The following is a 23,263-nucleotide window of genomic DNA, read 5'->3' on the forward strand; positions in this document are numbered from 1 at the left end:
ATGTTGGTGTGCTGCACCCATTAACTCGTCATTTATATTAGGTATATCTCCTAATGCTATCCCTTCCCCCTTTCCCCAACCAACGACAGACCCCAGTGTGTGATGTTCCCCACCATGTGTCCAAGTGTTCTCATTGTTCAATTCCCACCTATGAGTGAGAACATGTGGTGTTTGGTTTTCTGTCCTTTCGACAGTTTGCTCAGAATGATGGTTTCCAGCTTCATCCATGTCCCTACAAAGGACATGAACTCATCCTTTTTTATGGCTGCATAGTATTCCATGGTGTATATGTGCCACATTTTCTTAATCCACTATATCATTGATGGACATTTGGGTTGGTTCCAAGTCTTTGCTATTGTGAACAGTGCCGCAATAAACATACGTGTGCATGTGTCTTTATAGCAGCATGATTTATAATCCTTTGGGTATATACCCAGTAATGGGATGGCTGGGTCAAATGCTATTTCTAGTTCTAGATCCCTGAGGAATTGCCACACTGTCTTCCACAATGGTTGAACTAGTTTACAGTCCCACCAATAGTGTAAAAGTGTTCGTAGTTCTCCACATCCTCTCCAGCACCTGTTGTTTCCTGACTTTTTAATGATCACCATTCTAACTGGTGTGAGATGGTATCTCATTGTGGTTTTGATTTGCATTTCTCTGATGGCCAGTGATGATGAGCATTTTTTCATGTGTCTGTTGGCTGCATAAATATCTTCTTTTGAGGAGTGTCTGTTCATATCCTTCTCCCGCTTTTTGATGGGGTTGTTTGATTTTTTCTTGTAAATTTGTTTAAGTTCTTTGTAGATTCTGGATATTAGCCCTTTCTCAGATAGGTAGATTGCAAAAATTTTCTCCCATTCTGTAGGTTGCCTGTGTACTCTGATGGTAGTTTCTTTTGCTGTGCAGAAGCTCTTCAGTTTAATTAGATCCCATTTGTCAATTTTGGCTTTTGTTGCCATTGCTTTTGGTGTTTTAGTCATGAAGTCCTTGCCCATGCCTATGGCCTGAATGGTATTGCCTAGGTTTTCTTCTAGGGTTTTTATGGTTTTAGGTCTAACATTTAAGTCTTTAATCCATCTTGAATTAATTTTTGTATAAGGTGTAAGGAAGGGATCCAATTTCAGCTTTCTACATATGGCTAGCCAGTTTTCCCAGCACCGTTTACTAAATAGGGAATCCTTCCCCCATTTCTTGTTTTTGTCAGGTTTGTCAAAGATCAGATGGTTGTAGATGTGTGGTATTATTTCTGAGGGCTCTGTTCTGTTCCATTGGTCTATATCTCTGTTTTGATACCAGTACCATGCTGTTTTGGTTACTGTAGCCTTGTAGTATAGTTTGAAGTCAGGTAGCGTGATGCCTCCAGCTTTGTTCTTTTGGCTTAGGATTGTCTTGGCAATGCAGCCTCTTTTTTGGTTTCATATTAACTTTAAAGTAGTTTTTTCCAATTCTGTGAAGAAGGTCATTGGTAACTTGATGGGGATGGCACTGAATCTATAAATTACCTTGGGCAGTATGGCCATTTTCACGATATTCATTCTTCCTACCCATGAGCATGGAATGTTCTTCCATTTGTTTGTGTCCTCTTTTATTTCATTGAGCAGTGGTTTGTAGTTCTCCTTAAAGGGGTCCTTCACATCCCTTGTAAGTTGGATTCCTAGGTATTTTATTCTCTTTGAAGCAATTGTGAATGGGAGTTCACTCATGATTTGGCTGTTTGTCTGTTATTGGTGTATAGGAATGCTTGTGATTTTTGCACATTGAGTTTGTACCCTGAGACTTTGCTGAAGTTGCTTATCAGCTTAAGGAGATTTTGGGCTAAGACGATGGGGTTTGCTAAATATACAATCATGTCATCTGCAAACAGAGACAATTTGACTTCCTCTTTTCTGAATTGAATACCCTTTATTTCTTTCTCCTGCCTGATTGCCCTGGCCAGAATTTCCAACACTATGTTGAATAGGAGTGGTGAGAGAGGGCATTCCTGTCTTGTGCCAGTTTGCAAAGGGAATGCTTCCAGTTTTTGCCCATTCAGTATGATATTGGCTGTGGGTTTGTCATAAATAGCTCTTATTATTTTGAGATACGTCCCATCAATACCTAGTTTATTGAGAGTTTTTAGCATGATGGGCTGTTGAATTTTGTCAAAGGCCTTTTCTGCGTCTATTGAGATAATCATGTGGTTTTTGTGTTTGGTTCTGTTTATATGATGGATTACATTTATTGATTTGCATATGTTGAACCAGCCTTGAATCCCAGGGATGAAGCCAACTTGATCGTGGTGGATAAGCTTTTTGATGTGTTGCTGGATTTGGTTTGCCAGTATTTTATTGAGGACTTTTGCATCAATGTTCATCAGGGATATTGGTCTAAAATTCTCTTTTTTTGTTGTGTCTCTGCCAGGCTTTGGTATCAGGATGATGCTGGCCTCATAAATTGAGTTAGGGAGGATTCCCTCTTTTTCTATTGATTGGAATAGTTTCAGAAGGAATGGTACCAGCTCCTCTTTGTGCCTCTGGTAGAATTCGGCTGTGAATCCGTCTGGTCCTGGACTTTTTTTGGTTGGTAGGCTATTAATTATTGCCTCAATTTCAGAGCCTGTTATTGGTCTATTCAGGGATTCAACTTCTTCCTCGTTTAGTCTTAGGAGGGTGTATGTGTCCAGGAATTTATCCATGTCTTCTAGATTTTCTAGTTTATTTGAGTAGAGGTGTTTATAGTATTATCTGATGGTAGTTTGTATTTCTGTGGGATCGGTGGTGATATCCCCTTTATCATTTTTTATTGCATCTATTTGATTCTTCTCTCTTTTCTTCTGTATTAGTCTTGCTAGCGGTCTATCAATTTTGTTGATCTCTTCAAAAAACCAGCTCCTGGATTCACTAATTTTTTGAAGGGTTTTTTTGTGTGTCTATCTCCTTCAGTTCTGCTCTGATCTTAGTTATTTCTTGCCTTCTGCTAGCTTTTGAATGTGTTTGCTCTTGCTTCTCTAGTTCTTTTAATTGTGATGTTAGGGTGTCAGTTTTAGATCTTTCCTGCTTTCTCTTGTGTGCATTTAGTGCTATAAATTTCCCTCTACACACTGCTTTAAATGTTTCCCAGAGATTATGGTATGTTGTGTCTTTGTTCTCATTGGTTTCAAAGAACATCTTTATTTCTGCCTTCATTTCATTATGTACCCAGTAGTCATTCAGGAGCAGGTTGTTCAGTTTCCATGTAGTTGAGCGGTTTTGAGTGAGTTTCTTAATCCTGAGTTCTAGTTTGATTGCACTATGGTCTGAGAGACAGTTTGTTATAATTTCTGTTCTTTTACATTTGCTGAGGAGTGCTTTACTTCCAACTACATGGTCAATTTTGGAATAAGTGTGATGTGGTGCTGAGAAGAATATATATTCTGTTGATTTGGGGTGGAGAGTTCTGTAGATGTCTATTAAGGCCACTTGGTGCAGAGCTGAGTTCAAGTCCTGGATATCCTTGTTAACTTTCTGTCTCGTTGATCTAATGTTGACAGTGGGGTGTTAAAGTCTCCCATTATTATTGTGTGGGAGTCTAATTCTCTTTGTAGGTCTCTAAGGACTTGCTTTATGAATCCAGGTGCTCCTGTATTGGGTGAATATATATTTAGGATAGTTATCTCTTCTTGCTGAATTGATCCCTTTATCATTATGTAATGGCCTTCTTTGTCTCTTTTGATCTTTGTCGGTTTAAAGTCTGTTTTATCAGAGACTAGGATTGCAACCCCTGCTTTTTTTTGTTTTCCATTTGCTTGGTAGATCTTCCTCCATCCCTTTATTTTGAGCCTATGTGTGTCTCTGCATGTGAGATGGGTCTCCTGAATACAGCACACTGATGGGTCTTGACTCTTTATCCAATTTGCCAGTCTGTGTCTTTTAATTGGAGCATTTAGCCCATTTACATTTAAGGTTAATATTGTTATGTGTGAATTTGATGCTGTCATTATGATGTTAGCTGGTTATTTTGCTCGTTAGTTGATGCAGTTTCTTCCTAGCATCAATGATCTTTACAATTTGGCATGTTTTTTCAGTGGCTGGTACCAGTTGTTCCTTTCCATGTTTAGTACTTCCTTCAGGAGCTCTTGTAAGGCAGGCCTGGTGGTGACAAAATCTCTCAGCATTTGCTTGTGTGTAAAGGATTTTATTTCTCCTTCACTTATGAAGCTTAGTTTGGCTGGATATGAAATTTTGGGTTGAAAATTCTTTCCTTTAAGAATGTTGAATATTGGCCCCCACTCTCTTCTGGCTTGTAGAGTTTCTGCCAAGAGATCTGCTGTTAGTCTGTTGGGCTTCCCTTTGTGGGTAACCCGACCTTTCTCTGTGGCTGCCCTTAATATTTTTTCCTTCATTTCAACTTTAGTGAATCTGACAATTACGTGTCTTGGAGTTGCTCTTCTCGAGGAGTATCTTTGTGGCGTTCTCTGTATTTCCTGAATTTGAATGTTGGCCTGCCTTGCTAGGTTGGGGAAGTTCTCCTAGATAATATCCTGAAGAGTGTTTTCCAACTTGGTTCCATTCTCTCCCTCACTTTCAGGTACACCAATCAGACGTAGATTTGGTCTTTTCACATAGTCCCGTATTTCTTGGAGGCTTTGTTCATTTCTTTTTATTCTTTTTTCTCTAAACTTCTCTTCTCGCTTCATTGCATTCATTTGATCTTCAATCACTGATACCCTTTCTTCCACTTGATCAAATCGGCTACTGAAGCTTCTGCATGTGTCACATAGTTCTTGTGCCATGGTTTTCAGCTCCATCAGGTCATTTAAGGTCTTCTCTATGCTGTTTATTCTAATTAGCCATTCGTCTAATCTTTTTTTCAAGGTTTTTAGCTTCTTTGCGATGGGTTCGAACATCCTCCTTTAGCTCAGAGAAGTTTGTTATTACCGATCATCTGAAGTCTTCTTCTCTCAACTTGTCAAAGTCACTCTGCGTCCAAATTTGTTCCATTGCTGGTGAGGAGCTGTGCTCCTTTGGAGGGAAGAGGCACTCTGATTTTTAGAATTTTCAGCTTTTCTGCTCTAGTTTCTCCTCATCTTTGTGGATTTATCTACCTTTGGTCTTTGATGATGGTGACGTACAGATGGGGTTTTGGTGTGAATGTCCTTTCTGTTTGTTAATTTTCCTTCTAACAGTCAGGACCCTCAGCTGCAGGTCTGTTGGAGTTTGCTGGAGGTCCACTCTAGACCCTGTTTGCCTGGGTATCACCAGCGGAGACTGCAGAACACCAAATATTGCAGAACAGCAAATGTTGCTGCCTGATCCTTCCCTTGGATGCTTCATCTCAGAGGGGCACCCGGCTGTATGAGGTGTTGGTCAGCCCCTACTGGGAGGTGTCTCCCAGTTAGGCTACTCGGGGGTCAGGGACCCACTTAAGGCAATCTGTTCATTCTCAGATCTCAAACTCCATGCTGGGAGAACCACTACTCTCTTCAAAGCTGTCAGACAGGGACGTTTAAGTCTGCAGAAGTTTCTGCTGCCTTTTGTTCAGCTATGCCCTGCCCCCAGAAGTGGAGTCTACAGAGGCAGGCGGGCCTTGTTGAGCTGCGATGGGCTCCACCCAGTTCAAGCTTCCCAGCCACTTTGTTTACCTACTCAAGCCTCAGCAATGGCGGACGCCCCTCCCCAAGCCTCGCTGTCACCTTGCAGTTTGATCTCAGACTGCTGTGCTAGCAGTGAGCGAGGCTCCATGGGTGTGGGACCCTCCAAGCCATGCATGGGATATAATCTCCTGGTGTGCCATTTGCTAAGACCATTGGAAAAGCGCAGTATTAGGGTGGGAATGTCCCAATTTTCCAGGTACCATCTGTCACAGCTTCCCTTGGCTAAGAAAGGGAATTCCCCAACCTCTTGCACTTCCCGGGTGAGGCAATGCCCTGCCCTGCTTCAGCTCATACTCCATGGACTGCACCCACTGTCCGACAAGCCCCAGTGAGATGAACCTGGTACCTCAGTTGGAAATGCAGAAATCACCCATCTTCTGTGTCACTCACGCTGGGAGCTGTAGACTGGAGCTGCTCCTATTCGGCCATCTTGGAACCTTCTTAAGGGCGGGGAGGGTATACCCTACAAAGTACATTCACAAGGGCGGTGAATATCACAAAATACGTTATTGCAAGGGTAGGGAGGATGTATTGTCACAAAGTCAATTGATCAGTTAGAGTGGGGCAGGAACAGATCACAATGGTGGCATGTCATCAGTTAAGGCAGGAACTGACTATTTTCACTTCTTTTGTGGATCTTCAGTTGCTTCAGGCCATCTGGATGTATACGTGCAGGTCACAGGGGATATGATGGCTTAGCTTGGGCTCAGAGGCCTGACAAAATTATCTATCACATGTAAAATACATTTCAAAAAAAAGTAAAATACAGTAGTGCCCTCACATCTATGGTTTCACTTTCCACAGTTTCAGTTACCCTCAGTCAATTACAGTCTAAAAATATTGAATAGAAAATGCCAGAAATAAACAATTCATAAGTTTTAAGTTGCATGCTGTTCTGAGTAGCATGATAAAATCTCGCACCATTCAGCTCCACCCCACCTGGGATGTGAATCATCCCTTTGCCCAGCATATCCAAGTGGTACATCCCACCCACCCGTTAGTCAGTTAGTAGCTATCTTTGTTATTAGAATGACTGTGATGGGTACTGCAGTGCTCATGTTCAAGTCATCCTTAGTTTACTTAATGATGGCCCCAAAGCGCAAGAGGAGTGAAGCGGCGATTCAGATGTGCATACAAGTGCTTCCTTTAAATGAAAAGGTGGAAGTTCCCAACTTTAAGGGAAAAAAATGGCATGCTGAGGTTGCTAAGATCTACAGTAACAATGAATCTTCTATCCGTGAAATTGTGAAGAAAGAAAAAGGGGCTGGGTGTGGTGACTCTGGCCTGTAATCCCAGCTTTTGGGGAGGCCAAGGAGAGAGGACCGCTAGAGCCCAGGAGTTTGAGACCAGCCTGGGAAGCATAGGGAGACCCCATCTCTACAAAAGAAAAAATAAAATAAAATTAGCTGGGCATGATGGTGTGCACCTGTGGTCCCAGCTACTTGGGAGACTGAGGCGGGAGGATCACTTGAGCCCAGGAAGTAGAGACTGCAGTAAGCATGTTTGCACCATGTTTGCACCATGTTTGCACTGCACTTCAGCCTGGGCAACAGAGGAAGACTCTATCTCAAAAAAAGAAAAAGAAGGCATGATGGCTCATGCCTATAATCTCAGCACTTTGGAAAGCCAACATCGGCGGATCACTTTAGCCCAGGAGTTCGAGACCAGCCTAAGCAACATGGCGAAAGCCCATCTCTACCAAAAATGTAAAAAATTAGCCAGGTATGAAGGTGTGTGCCTGCAGTCCCAACTACTTGGGAGACTGAGATAGGAGAATCATTTGAGCCCAAGAAATCGAGGCTACAATGAGCCATGATCATGCCACTGCACTCCAGCCAGAGCAACAGAGTGAAACCTTGGTTTCAGAAAGAAAAAAAGAAAAAAAATAGAAACAGAAATTCAGGGCTTTCTCCTAGTTATCTCTAGCTAGCAACAGGTATCTAGAGTAGACACCATCTCCTGGGTTCCATTTGTCCTGGCACAGATAGAGTTTAATGATAAAATTTACCTCTCCTCACATTGCAGTGGTAAAAATGCAAAACTCTGGGCAATGGAAATAAGGATGGGTGGCCTGGAGGATATGATGAAAGGTAAAAAAGAAACTTTGGTGAAAAGCTAATTAGCTCTTACTGACTTGCTGGCTTTTTAAGAGTTTATATTGGATTTAGGTCTTACCAGTCATCGTCCTAGGATTTATTTTGGCAACCTCTTACAGAGTAGACGAGATAAGCCATGGTTTGATTTGAAAATGCTAGGTCCCTTGGTTAAAATTCCACTTCTTCTCACATCATTTTCACCCAAATTCTTAAGACCTAAGAAGTTTATAATGCCTTTAAAAGTACTGAAACATGTAAACAAAAATCACAGGATAGAATAATAATATACGTGTCATTAAAAACATCAAGAACTATGTGAATGCAGAAAAAGAAATAATTACTTCGCACAGGAGATCAGAGCATCTTATAATAGAATTGAAAAGGATCTATGAATTCATCAAATCTAAGGCCCAACAGATGGGCAAAATTCTCCTTACAACATTCCTATCAAGTTGTTACATGTATTTTTTGTGCACAGCCTCCCTGACAGGTAAATGCATGCTCTCAGGAGGCAACCTATTCCATTTTTGAGAAGCCATGTTAGAAAGTTCTCTTGTATCCGGCCAAAATATAACTTCCAATGAATTCTTCCTAATGATCCTAATTCTTCCCACATTAAGCAAATGTATTCCCTTTGCTCCATGCCACGTTCTAGATGTTAAAGGAGCAATAATATATTCAACTATCCCTTTAAATATGCAATGTATTGCACACTGTTCAAGGTAGAGAGACAAATGAAATATGAATCCTGACTTCATAGGCTCTTAAATAGGAAAGATATTTTTTTCTTTTTTCTTTCTTCGTTTTTTTTTTTTTTTTGAGACGGAGTCTCACTCTGTCACCCAGGCTGGAGTGCAGTGGCGTGATCTCGGCTCACTGCAAGCTCCGCCGCCTCCCAGGTTCACGCCATTCTCCTGCCTCAGCCTCCCGAGTAGCTGGGACTACAGGCGCCTGCCACCACACCCAGCTAATTTTTTGTATTTTTAGTAGAGACGGGGTTTCACCATGTTAGCCAGGATGGTCTCGATCTCCTGACCTCATGATCCGCCCGTCTTGGCCTCCCAAAGTGCTGGGATTACAGGCATGAGCCACCGCACCCGGCCTAAATAGGGAAGATTTTTTTAAAGCTTATAAATAATGATAATATATACTATGAGCATAAATGTCAAAAGAAAAGTACTGAGAAAGTATAGGAGTTCAGAAAAGGGAAAGGAGATTAATTCAATCTATGGAAAGAATCAGTGAAACAGGAAAAGCTTCATAAGGTGGATAGCATTTGAGAGACCACTTGAAGATGGGCGTTTCCAGTGAGGAAAGGACACTGAAGAACAGTATAATGGTTAAGACCCTGGACGCTAGGAATACATAGTCTGTGTTTGAATCTTAGCTTTGCCACTCTCTAGCTTGATGACTTCATGCAAATCATTTAAACTCTCCATGCCTCTATTTTCTTCTTTTGTAAAAGAGAAAAATCGATACGAAAATTGAATGCACTTGTACATGAAGTGTACTTAGAACAGTGTATTATTATTGAGAAAATAACAAAGGTAGAGTTTGTATAGGCAAGAAGGAATTAAACCTGTTTGGTAAAAGCAAACAGTTTGGTTTAAACATGCTTCCTCTTTGTGCATCTCCTTCCCCAAAACTCAAGTAGATAGAAATGCTGGCAAAACACCAGGCATGTGATGGGATTTAGCAAATCTTCATGACCCTGCCATCCTCCTTTCCCTTTTTCTCCTCTTCATACTTCTGCTTTGTACTTCTCCTACAGCACATTCTGCCTTGTATTATAATTACTTATTTAAATATATAAGTATTTGTGTTCTTATATTATCTGCCTCTTATACACTTCCTGAGACTAGTAGTTACCTTGTATATCCTAACCCTAGCCCTCAAATCTGGCTATGCATGAGAAGCTCTGGCGGAACTTTAAAAAAATGTAAATTGTTTAGGACCAACCCAGACCCAAGAAAATGTCTAAGGGTAGGACAGGAACATATATATAGAGAGAGAGAACATATGTGTTATATATATATATATATATATATATATATATATATATGTATGTATATATAATTTTTTTTTTTTTGGAGACAAAGTCTGGCTCTACCACACAGGTTGGAGTGTAGTGGCATGATCTCAGCTCACTGCAACCTCTGCCTACTGGGCTCAAGCTACCCTCCCACCTCAGGCTCCCGAGTAGCTGGGACTACAGGTATGCACCATCAGGCCTGGCTAATTTTTGCATTTTTTGTAGAGACAGGGTTTCACCATCTTGCCCAGGTTGGTCTCGAACTCCTGAGCTCAAGCGATCTGCCCGCCTCAGCCTCCCAAAATGCTGGGATTACAGGCATAAGCCACCACACTCAGGCAAGAACATATACTTTTAAAAGCTTCAGGAGGCTCCGAATTGGTCTATGAGTAGACCTCGTATTTCACAGCCCTACAGTACCTAATGATGAGGTGGGTGCACAATAAGTCACTACTGAACTGATGTTGACTGAATAACAGAAGATCAGGACCTAACACTAGATTGAAGCCTATGGAAAGGCACAGAGGCCTTTCTTAAAGGCCTAAAAGGCAAGGCTGAACTACGACAAAAGGTCAAACTAAAAAAAACCACTTCTAGCTTCAAAGCAATCAATAATCCTTTGTCAAGAGCTTTATCTCAAAGGCACTTTCATGTCCTTTCAGTAGATTACAGACATTAATATGGATTTTTTAAAAAGTAGAGATAGCTAAGAATAAACTAAAGCCAAATTTTACTTATTCTTTTTTTTTTTTTTTTTTTTTTGGTAGAAACTAGGGTCTCGCTTTGTTGCCCAGGCTGGTCTCGAACTCCTGGCTTCAAGCTATCCTCCTGCCTTGGCCTCACAAAGTGCTGGGATTATGGGCATGAGCCACCATGTCCAACCTTTATTCATTTAAAACAAGTGACCAGGCCAGGTGTGACAGCTCACACCTGGAATCCCAGCACTTTGGAAGGTGGATCACTTGAGGTCAGTAGTTCGAGGCCAGCCTGGCCAACATAGTGAAACCCCAGCTCTACTAAAAATACAAAAATTAGCCGGGCATGGTGACAGGTCCCTGTAATCCCAGCTACTCCGGAGGTTGAGGCAGAAGAATTACTTGAACCTGGGAGGCAGAGGTTGCAATGAGCTGAGATTATGCCACTGTACTCCGGCCCGGGCAACAGAGTAAGACTCTGTCTCAAAAAAAAAAAAAAAAAAAAAAAAACAAGTGTTCAGTAAGTGTTGGATAGTATATGTAAAAGCACTTTGAAAACTGGAATAAAATATGACATTATTACCTGAACACTAATGTGTTTTTTGTCATACGATCACTGCAAAGTAATCAAAAAAAGTTCAAGTTTAATGTAATTTTCCTGAATGGAAATCTAAAAGGAATTAATGTTTTTAAACTAACAATGAACAAAAGAATACTCAATTCAAATGCTGAAAACTACAATTTTCTTTTACTATTGATACTGTTATGGCAGCTAGAAACTTTCATCCAGATCTAAACAAAATCAGAAACCAGTATCATGAAGCTTTAATTTTTAAAGCTAATTCCCCAATACTGAGTTCCCAACCAAAGTAGCACTGCCTTACAATTAAATTAATACCATTTACAGAAGAGAATCTTACACCCTCATCACGAGTCTTAACATATTTTGGAACTTCGCTTGACCATTTTCTGAATCTCTTAGAATTCTATTGCAGTTTGTTATCCAAGTAACTAGAGAAAAAATGTTTAAGCTACTTATAACTGTCATTGTGATATAAATTCAAGGAGTCTGAATTCTTTCTTGGGGCACATTACAGCTAATGGCCATGTGCCAGATTTCCTCGAAATATATCCAAATCCTCAATATGTAGCAAGGAAACATTTACTTTTCAATAATTCCTCATCCCTATTCAGACTACCACTCAAGTCATCAAGATTCATAATTTTTTCCCAAAAAATGCTACACCATCACTAGACATAATATCTCAAAGATTAATGATAAAAGGAAAAATTTACCAACAGTGTAGACTCAAATGTTAGAAAGGGTTATCAAAGGATACTGCAGGAAATGCGAGTCTCTCTTTGAATATTTAAAAATTGAGTAAATTCTATCTTCCTGGGGTGTTTTAGGTTACCTGTTCAGTACCCAGGGAAGAAAAACAGATGACCTGTCAAGACTGGCAAAATTTTTAACATTTGAGGAAAAAATCCAATATTAACAATACTGAAGGAAAAGAGGCAGTCTCATACTCTGCTGTTGGAAACATACACCGATAACAATCTTTTCTGAAGAAAATTTGGCAATCTCCACTGATTTTTAAATGTATACTACCCTTTGACACAATGATTCCACTGTTTGAAATTTATCCTATGGATATACCTGCAAAAGTATGGACAGACACAGGTAGCTGGGACCACAGACGTGCGCCACCACGCCTGACTAATTTTTGTATTTTTTGTAGAGATGGGGTTTCACCATGTTGCCCAGGCCGGTCTCAAACTCCTGGGCTCAAGCAATCCCCCTACCTCGGCCTCTTGGGTAGCTGAGACTACAGGTGCATGCTATTGCTCCCAGTTAATTTTTTAATATTTTGTAGAGACAAAGTCTTGCTTTGCTGCCCAGACCAGTCTCAAATTCCTGGCTTCAAGCAATCCTCCCACCTCAGCCTCCCAAAGTGCTGGGATTACAGGCATGAGCTACTGCACCTGGCCTTTTTGACAGTTACTCATATAGATCTGTCCTATGACCCAGAAATTTTGCTCCAGGTTATCAACCCAAGATAAATAAAAATATATGTCTCCAAATAGACTTGTATACAAACATTCATAGCAATTTTATTCATGCAGCCCTAAACAGGAAACAATTCAAATATCCATCCACAGGACAATGGATAAGCAAACTGATATATTTCAACAATAGAATACTACTTGGCAATAAAAAAGAACTACTGATAAAAAGAAAAACTTGGATTAATTTTATATTCTGCTGAGTGAAAGAAGCCAAACACAAAAGAATACATACATGTGCTGTATGATTCCATTTATATGAAGTTCTAGGATCAGCAAAACTAATCTACCACGAGAGAAGTCAAACATCTCAGCCTGGTGGTGGTGGAGAGTGAGAGAGAAATGCTTCAGGGAGGCCAGAGGATTGACTGGAAATAGACAGGCTAGAAATTTTGGGGGTAATGAAAATGTTTTTGATCTGGTTTTGACTGGTTGCTACCTGGATGTATATAATTTTCAAAAACAATTATCGATTTAAAGTGTATAATTCAGTGGTTTTTAGTGTATTCACAGAGTTGTGCAACTAGCACCACAATCAATTTTAGGACATTTTCATCATCTCAAAAAGAAACTCCACACATACCCTTCAGTTATCTCTCTCCTGTGTTCCCTAGTCCTAAGCAACCACGAATCTATTTTCTGTCTCTATGGATTTGCCTATTCTGGACATGTCATAAAAATGGAATTTAAAAATGTTTTCAAGGTTCATCTATATTGTAGCATATTTCAGTACCTCATTCCTTTCATGGCCAAAAAATATTCCATAGTATAAATATACCACATTTTGGCCGGACACAGTGGCTCACATCTGGAAGGCCGAGGCGGGTGGATCATTTGAGGTCAGGAGTTTGAGACCAGCCTGGCCAACATAATGAAACCCTGTCTCTACTAAAAATACAAAAATTAGCTGGGCATGGTGGCAGGTGCCTGTAATCCCACATACTCAGGAGGCTGAGGCAGGAGAATCACTTGAACCAGGGAGGCAGAAGTTGCAATGAGCCAAGATCGCATCACTGCACTCTAACCTCGGGGACAGAGTGAGACTGTCTGGAAAAAAATCTAAAAAAATAAAAATAAATATACCACATTTTGCTCATCAGTTGATGATAGACATCTGGCTTATTTCCAGCTTTTGACTATCATGAATAATGCTGCTGTAAACATCAGTGTACACATTTTTGTGAGAACTGTGCATTTTTTTTTTCCAATTCACATTTATTTTTGGCTCTTGGAGCAATGTCACATTTTCAATATGAAAAAAGGCAGCAAGTTCAAAATAGAAATCTGTAGTGTAGGATAGAACAAAACCAAGTGTAAGTGGGAAAAAAGCAACAGCAAAAGGAAGATAGGAGATGTTGCAAAAAAGATGGAGGAGGGTTCCCCTTCCCTCTGGGGAATGACTCAAACACTGATGTGGCAGTATATACTATCCCACATAAAGTCAGGGATGTTAATCCTTTTTGGGGGTTAAGAAAAGGTGGAGATTAGGAGGGCATTTCTGGAGGCCTAGGGACCAAGGCTGATCTCTTTCCCCCCTTGATCCCCTTCTCTAATCAGGGGAAAGGGAGGAATTCAATATATGAGAGAGGTAGAGCCAGAGAGGGAAAGATTCCACTTGACAGAGTAGTGCAGACCTCTCCAAAGGGCAGAGCTTGGAGGGAGACTGAAAATGGAGAAAATACTGCTAACACCTCTCTTCAAGCTGAGAAATGGAAAATAGAAATACCTGGAAATTATGACTTTAATAGCCTGGATTTCCCTCTCCAAAACTTTTAGGATGGAAAATCCCATCCCCTTCCTTGCAGTGACTTCTACCTGCCACCTTCTACCATCTTTCGCTTTGGGCTTAGGATGGTGGCCATTATCCACATGGGCTTTCAAAACCCAGTTGGTTCTAAATGAGATCTGGATGAGACCCAGCTTCTTGGAGATTTTAAAAAGGAGGAAATATTAACTGGAGAGATGGAAGGGATGGGCACCAGAAGGAAATACAGGGTCACCCAGAGTGGCAGAAACCTAGGCTTCCCAGAGTGGAAAGAGAAAGGAAACATTCAACAAACAAATACTTATTGAGTGCCTACTACGTGCTAAGCACTGTTCTAGATCTAGATTTGTGTTTCAGGCAGCAAACACAAATTCTGAGGTAGAGAAAAGGGGCAGGTGAGTAAGATGGCTAAGGGAACTGAGAAGCCTGAGGCGATGGGGGCTCTGCCTTAGGCCTCCTCTTCAGCCTCCTCACCAAAATCCTCCTCCTCTTCTGTGGTGGCATCCTGGTACTGCTGATACTCAGAGACGAGGTCGTTCGTGTTGCTCTCAGCCTTGTTGAACTCTCGTCTCATCCATGCCCTCAGCTGTGTACCAGTGGAGGAAGGCCTTCCAGGGGAACATGGCAGTGAACTGCTCCAAGATGCACCTGAAGAGCTCCTGGATGGCCGTGCTGCTGCCGATTAAGGTGACCGCCATCTTGAGGCCATGAGGTGGGATGTCACAGACAGCTGTCTTGATGTTGTTGGGGAGCCACTCCACAAAGTAGCTGCTGTTCTGGTTCTGCACGTTGAGCATCTGCTCATGGACATCCATCCACAAAGACAGCAGCCACAGTGAGATATAAGCTGTGGCAGGGGTCTCATTATGTTCTTGGCATTGAAATCCTGCCGGATGAGTTTGGGCACTGTGAAAGCTCGATGCTGCTAGCTTCCACAGCTGGTGAGAGGGCAAAGCCAGCCATGAAGTAGTGGAGATGTGGTAAGGGCACCAGTTTGACTGCCAACTTGCGGAGGTCAGCATTGAGCTGGCCAGGGAAGTGGAGACAGGTGGTAACACTGCTTGTGGTGGCTGAGACAAGGTGGTTCAAGTCCCCATAGTTTGGTGTGGTCAGCTTCAAAGTGCGGAAGCAGATGTCATAGAGGGCCTCATTGTCAATGCAGTAGGTCTCATCAGTGTTCTCTACCGACTGATGGACGGAGAGGGTGATGTTGTAGGGCTCGACCACGGTGTCAGACACTTTGGGTGGAGGCACTACACTGAAGGTGTTCATGATGCAATCAGGGCACTCTTCTCGGATCTTGCTGATAAAGAGAGTACCCATTCCAGAGCCCATTGAGTGGGTCAGCTGGAAGCCCTGCAGGCAGTCACAGCTCTCTTACTCCTCCTGCACCACATCTACAACTGAATCAACCAGCTTGGCCCCCTCTATGTAGTGGCCTTTGGCCCAGTTGTTGCCTGCCCCAGATTGACCAAAAACAAAGTTGTCTGGTTTAAGCACCTGGCCAAAAGCGCCTGAGCTAGCAGAGTCCATGGTCCCAGGTTCTAGATCCACCAGGTTAGCACAAGGAACATATTTGCCATCTATGGCTTCACTGTAGTACATGGTGACACAGTCCAGCTGCAGGTCGCTGTCCCCATGTTAGGTGCTGGTGGGGTCGATTTCACGTTCATCACTGATCACATCCCAGCACTTGGCACCCATCCGGTTGCCACACTGACAGGCCTGGATGTGCACGATTTCCCTCATGGTTAAAATTTATTTTAATTTTTTTGCTCGCCTCAAGGTATGCATGGGGCAAGAAAATATGTAATTTATTTCCTCTGCTAGTTGCAGGCTGAAAGGATGGAATGCACCCCAGAGGCTAGAGCAGCAAGGTGCAAACGTGGCAGCAGGAAGGTTCTGAGAGGCAGAACTGTGCATTTTATTGTATAAAAATTAGATCTAAATTTTAATAACAAATATAGATATGAAAAATTATATTGTTACTATAAAGCATGATTTCTGAGTATTTCAGTGGATGGCATAACAAAAATATCTAATAATGGCAATCAAGCAAATTATAATAAAAACATGCTATTTCAGAAGAGAAAAAAGTTGTATGTCAACAAGAACAACTAAAATGAAATATCATATTCATCTCCTAATGAAACAGAGGTTTCCTATATGAGTAAGGAAGCTGTCTGAAAGGAGGATTTAAGTCACTTCTTTACACACAAACTACAGCATAACTCTTAAAGGCTTCAGTGACCATACCACAGGAATATTTATTATCATCCAGACATCTCCATGTCCCATTAGCAACAAAATCAACACTGAAGTATGATCTAATTCTTTTGAGGAATAAAGAAAACAGTTTAGTCTATTCACCAAAGGCAGAAAATAGTTTTAAAATAATGTCTGTGTAGCATTGGGCACATTTACATAGAGATACGGTACCTTGAGGGTGTCACACTAGAAAACAAATTTTCTTTACAAATTAAAGAACAGACACTTGATGTATTTGTATTTCTATTAAAACTGCAATTGATGGCTACTGATAAAAGCTAGTATAGAGCTGAAGATTTGCAGTGGTGTCCTCTCCAAAACGTAGTTTAGGAATACTATCATATGATTACTAATGTTGTATAAATGCATGAGAATGACAGACACCAAATTCAGGATATTGATTACCTCTTGGTGTTGGGGGAGGAGAGAGGGGAATATTATTGAGGAGGCATGCAAGAGTCTTCAACCATATTACAAATGTTTTGTTTCCTAAGTTGGGAGTCCTATTTTGTAACGGATTATGATCCAACCATTGAAGATTCTTACACAAAGCAGTGTGTGATAGATGACAGAGCAGCCCGGCTAGATATTTTGGATACAGCAGGACAAGAAGAGTTTGGAGCCATGAGAGAACAGTATATGAGGACTGGCGAGGGCTTCCTGTTGGTCTTTTCAGTCACAGATAGAGGCAGTTTTGAAGAAATCTATAAGTTTCAAAGACAGATTCTCAGAGTAAAGGATCGTGATGAGTTCCCAATGATTTTAATTGGTAATAAAGCAGATCTGGATCATCAAAGACAGGTAACACAGGAAGAAGGACGGCAGTTAGCACGGCAACTTAAGGTAACATACATGAAGGCATCAGCAAAGATTAGGATGAATGTAGATCAAGCTTTCCATGAACTTGTCCGGGTTATCAGGAAATTTCAAGAGCAGGAATGTCCTCCTTCACCAGAACCAACACGGAAAGAAAAAGACAAGAAAGGCTGCCATTGTGTTATTTTCTAGAATCCCTTCAGTTTTAGCTACCAACTGCCAGGAAAAGCCCTCATCTTCTCTTCCTCTCCTCAGTTTACATCTTGTTGGTACCTTTCTAGCCTTAGACAAATGATCACCATGTTAGCCTTAGACCAAGAAGCTGGCTAGTCCTTTCTGTGAAGCTAATACAATGGTCATTTCCAGACAAATTTAAAGGAAACACTAAGGCTGCTTCAAAGATTATCTGATTCCTTTAAAATATATGTCTATATACACAGACATGCTCTTTTTTTAAGTGCTTACATTTTAATAGAGATGAATCAGTTTTGGAATCTAAGTTGTTTGCCAAGCTGAAGCTACAGGTTGTGAAATAATTTTTAACTTTTGGAATCATACTGCCTACTGTTACTCTAAATAGAAATATAGGGTTTTTTTAATGTGAATTTTTGCCTATCTTTAAACATTTCAATGTCAGCCTTTGTTAACCTTAAATACACTGAATTGAATCTACAAAAGTGAACCATCTCAGACCTTTACTGATACTACAACTTTTGTTTTCTGGTGGCCAAAATACCAAATGCCTATTGTATTTATGGATTAAAAACTGCTCATAAAAGCCTGTGTTACTGCTCCTACTCTTGAAGATGATAATATTCTACGTGGTCAAATATTTGGACTCATTTAGGACTTAGATATTTCAGTGTACTTGGTTTTTTAATTTAACTCTTTTTCACAGCCACGCTAAGGGTAAAAAGGAATAATTTCTGTCTGTCTTCCTTTTCAAGTATTTCTGGGTAAGGGATTCAAAAAACTAAAACTTTTTGTTTGTAATATAAAATATGGAATTGATCTTTCTGGGGTCAGAGATGATTAATGTTTTTGCTATATACTTTTATACATTATTTTCTTATCAAACTAGTTAACAAGTATTTTTATATGTTTGTAAGCAGATATGCTTTCATAGCATACCTTGTGTATATGTAAAGATAAGTATTTAATTCTCACTGTTCACTTTTAACTAACAAAGAAAAACAAGTGGAAACTACAGAAACTGTGGTAGAACTTTTACTTGCTGGTCTGGTCTTGGTTGTACCCATCTTTGGCCAGTCACACATCTACTCAAGAAACCTTCCCAATAGAGTACAACAGGATGAGACTCTGAAATCACTTTCAGTATTCCCTGCTAGATATTGATTGTTATTTCAAGTATTAAGTGTAAGCTTTTAATGGATAATTAGTATAACTGTGGATGGCATCTGATTTTGTTTTTAATTCTGTGGATTGTATTTAAGCAATTCAATAGTATGTTCCTGATTTTGAGACGCTAAGTGGTATTGCACGGTTGTCACTTTATCAAGTGTGTACAACAGTCCCATGAAGTTTATAGAGCATACCCTTGTATAGCTTCAGGTACTAGAATTAAAATTGATCTGTTATCACACACACAAAAAAAACAAATTAAAGAACATTCTTTTCCAAAAATGGTTAAAAATTATTTTTCATACTGTGATAAAAATAAGAGGTTTGGGCTGGGCGCGGTGGTTCATGCCTGTAATCCCAGCACTTTGGGAGGCCGAGGCAGGCAGATCACAAGGTCAGGAGTTCAAGACCAGCCTGACCAACCTGGTGAAACCCTGTCTCCACTAAAAATACAAAAATTAGCTGGGCGTGGTGGCACATGCCCATAATCCCAGCTACTTGGGAGGCTGAGGCAGAAGAATCGCTTGAACCTGGGAGGCGGAGGTTGCAGTGAGCCAAGATCGCGCTACTGCGCTCCAGCCTGGGCGACAAAGCAAGACTCCGTTTCAAGGAAAAAAAAAGAAAAAAAGAAAAAAAAACAAGAGGTTTATTACTGGCAAACAAACAAACAAGAACCAGTTAAGCAGATCCATCATGGCTCCCTTTTGTAGTTGGGAAGGGAATTCTGGAAGTTATTGTGTTCCTACTCTTTTTGGGGGACTCTACTATATACTTTACATACATATATTTCCTCATTTAATCCACAGAACAGCCTTATAAGGTAGGTACTATATTCCCATTTTATAGATAAGAAACTAGGATTAACTGGCTAAGCTACATACTAAAGAGAGTGAAGAGGCTAGGTTCAAACCCAAGACTTCATTCATACAGAACACGTACCTATAATTCAGGTACATCCCTTACATATATACCACTTTCCATTCATAGCCACTATTTCTAAAAGTGTACCTGCACTATTATTGCCACTTTCTCACTTATAATTCTTTCTGAATCTCATCTGCTTCCACGCAAAACACTTCTTCAAAATTGCTCCAGGATTGCCAACGACTTTGTAACAGCCAAATCTGAAGGACACTTTTCATTCTTTATCTATCTAACTTTTGTGGCCTAATCTCTTACTTTTGAAACACTCTCCTTCCTTGGCTAACTGAGCATTCCCTCTCATTATTCTTAAATGGTTCTTCTTCTCCACCTATACCTTTAATTTTTTTTTTTTTTTTTTTGAGACGGAGTCTCACTCTGTCGTCCAGGCTGGAGTGCAGTGGCGCCATCTCGGCTCACTGCAAGCTCCGCCTCCCAGGTTCACGCCATTCTCCTGCCTCAGCCTCCCAAGTAGCTGGGACTACAGGCGCCCGCCACTGCGCCCGGCTAACTTTTTGTATTTTTAGTAGAGACGGTGTTTCACTGCGTTAGCCAGGATGGTCTTGATCTCCTGACCCACCGTGCCTGGTTGTCTTTTTTATAATTTCTATTTATTAATATTCTCTACCTGGAGAAACATTGTTCTCATACTTTCCTTTAGTTCTTTATATATGGTTTCCTTTAATATATTTAAAATAGCTAGTTAAAGTCTTTGTCTAGTAAGTCCAATGTTTTGGCTTCCTCAGGGATAGTCTCTATTGACTGCTTTTTTTCCTAGGTACATAGGTCACCCTTTATTGTTTATCTGCATGTCTTTCTTTTTTTTTGTTGAAAACTGGACATTTTAAATAATGTAGCTTCTCTAAAAATCAATCAAATCCTCCTCTTTCCCAGTTTGTTGTTGTTGTTGTTGCTGTTTATTGTTGTGGTTGTTTATTTAGTGACTTTTCCAAGCTAATTCTATAAAGTCTGTAATCTTTGTCCCACATGGCCACTGAATTTTCTCTTCCCTCAGCTACTCACTGGACAGAGATGTCCTTAAATGACTGAACTAAAAAGTCTCCTGGTCTTTACTGGACCTCTACCTGCATAATGTGGTACTCAGCCAGGCAGTTTACAATTCTACCTTAGCCTTTGCCTTTTGCTTGTGCAGAGCCCCAAGTTTAGCCAGAGGTGAGCTTAGGACCTTCTCAGGTCTTTCTGAGCATGCACACAACTCTGACCTTATATATGCCATTAGCCTTCTAGATTCTCAGGAACATATCAGATCTTTTCAAAGCCCCCTATGGACATCCTACTCCCCAACTTTTCCTTTTTTTTGGTTATTTTGTTGTTTACCCCAATTGGCACCTGAGGTAGCTACTTTGTTGAACGGTTGTGGCTGATTTTTCTCGACAATTGCCTCTAGGGAAAATACTCTTTGCACTGGGTGAGTTTTCAGTGAGGTGAAATAAAGACAAAGCTTTCAAGTGGGGTTTACTAGGACACTGTCAGACAGGTCATATAATGACAGTTCTCTAAGGAAGGGGCTTTGAAAGAGCTCCAACTCTGTTCTGACTTGCTCAGTGCCAGCTAGGCTGCTAATTTTCACCATGACTGCAAGCTGTAGGTTTTCAAGGCTACAGTGGAGCTGCAGAAAGGGGGAGGTGTTAAGGCAGGTGAAAATGCCACAAAGCTCGTTGCTCTCACAGAGATTATGTTCTTTGTTGTTGTTTTAAGCACCCCCCACCTCCACTCCCAACAGACTGTTGTAAATCTGGTTAATTTTTAAAGTTATGGAAAAAGTTGATCTTGACAATTTTTGCCAGAGTTCTCCGAACTTTTATAAAGGACAGGATTTTTGGATGTTGTTATTTTGCCACTTCCCATAACATCACTGATCATCCCCATAATTCTTAGATTTCTTTGAAAGATATTAGATTGTTTAAAGCAACAATAATAATAGTATATTGTGAGGGTTATAATATACTTAGGAATAAGTGTATGGAAACAATAACACAAAAGATAGGAGAAGGTAAATAGATAGGCAGCTGTAAAAATCTTACGTTATATACAAAATGGCATAACACTATTTGAAGGTAGACTGTGATATATTAAAAATGCATGTTGTGGCCATGTGTGGCCCATGCCGGTAATCCCAGCACTCTGGGAGGCTGAGGCAGGTGGATCACTTGAGGTCAGGAGTTCAAGACCAGCCTGGCCAACATGGTGAAACCCCATCTCTACTAAAAAAAAAAAAATACAAAAATTAGCTGGGCATGGTGGCACAAGCCTGTAGTCCCAGCTACTCAGGAGGCTGAGGCAGGAGAATGGCTTGAACCCGGGAGGCAGGGGCTGCAATGAGCCGAAATTGTGCCACTTCTTTCCAGCCTGGGCAACAGAGCGAGACTCCATCTCAAAAAAAAAAGAAAAGAAAAGAAAGAAAGAAAAAAGGAATTGCATGGTGAGGTTTGGGCTTAATTTTTTATTTAAAAAAACAGAAACCGCATTGTACAAGTTTGTCATTTTATAATTAAGGAATTAAAAGTTAAAGTGATTGACTGACAAAAATAGTTTCACACGGCCAGCCAGTCAACAGCAGAGCCATAGTAAAATTCTTACTTTATAAATTCTAGTCCAGTTGTCTCAAGAGAAAATAATTTCCATGCAATGTCAACCATGTATACAACTACATATAAATAACATGCTCATTTCAAATGATTCTTATTTAGCAGGCCTAGTAAGATCTCTATTTGGAAACATCCTGAATTTAGTTTTAATTAATTCAAATTCTCATCAATTAATGAAGATTATTTAAGTGTGCTCTACTTAATGGAACATCAAAAATATTGAAGCTAAACAATCATTTAAAGCACCAGCTACCAAGTTCAGAGAATATAATCTTTCACTCAAATGAAAGACTAACTCATTCACACTTAAGGAAAAAATGATTTTAAAATGTATGAAATCTGTATGTAGCATTACCTGTAGCGCCTAGTGGGTGTCCCTTTGAAATCAGTCCACCACTAGGATTTATGACCCACTTTCCTCCATATGTATTATCTCCTCTATCAACCAGCGTTGCACCTTGTCCTATAGAAGAAAAAATAATATTCACAAATGTTAATAGTAACAATAGAACAAATGATATGCTTTTATAAGATTTCCATATAGCCAAGAATTTCTTGGAGCAAATATTTCTTAACAGTTCAAACTAACAATAATTTGACATAAGCACTTTTAAAAGTAATAAATACTTACATTTTCAGAACATTTCCTGTATGAAACAAAAGCTCCTATTAGTTCCTTAGAGCTCTCTGACTTCCAAAATTGCTCTAAATATGGTAGAGATTCAGAGAACTAGGAGAATAGAACTGAAATGGATATAATGCTATAACTAAAATAACTGTCAGCTTTAAAAATGCATAATTTTGCCAAAATGTGTTCTTTTCTATTTTCATCTGTACTGCTATATACTATATAAGTATTTTTAATAAATATGGAAAAACAGGAGAAAAAAGGCACTTTCATGAAATGAAGAGAAATGTCTGAAAACACTGTTGAGCCACAAAAGTAAGGTTAAAGAAAAAATTACTTCACATGCTTGGTGGCTTCAATGTTCCTGTCAATTTCCTGGTCATTTGGTCA

At 40.2% G+C, this 23,263-nt stretch overlaps 1 protein-coding gene and 1 pseudogene across 3 annotated transcripts in view; both read right to left on the reverse strand.

The window, feature by feature from the left end:
- SCP2 (sterol carrier protein 2) overlaps positions 1 to 23,263 on the reverse strand; it is a 127,722-nt gene that overhangs the window by 41,311 nt on the left and 63,148 nt on the right. For 2 of the 3 annotated variants that reach the window (XM_016918530.4, XM_513413.8), the window contains exon 11: positions 22,601 to 22,708. In XM_016918530.4, the coding sequence (XP_016774019.1) occupies positions 22,601 to 22,708 (108 nt within the window). Of the gene's footprint in view, positions 1 to 16,511; positions 17,484 to 22,600; positions 22,709 to 23,263 lie in introns of those variants that run through there. The other variant, XM_024345852.3, reaches the window with a different exon arrangement.
- On the reverse strand, positions 14,586 to 16,158 carry LOC134810915 (tubulin beta chain-like; annotated as a pseudogene).

This window comes from Pan troglodytes, chromosome 1, assembly GCF_028858775.2.
Source record: "Pan troglodytes isolate AG18354 chromosome 1, NHGRI_mPanTro3-v2.0_pri, whole genome shotgun sequence".
NCBI classification, from domain to species: Eukaryota; Metazoa; Chordata; class Mammalia; order Primates; family Hominidae; genus Pan; species Pan troglodytes.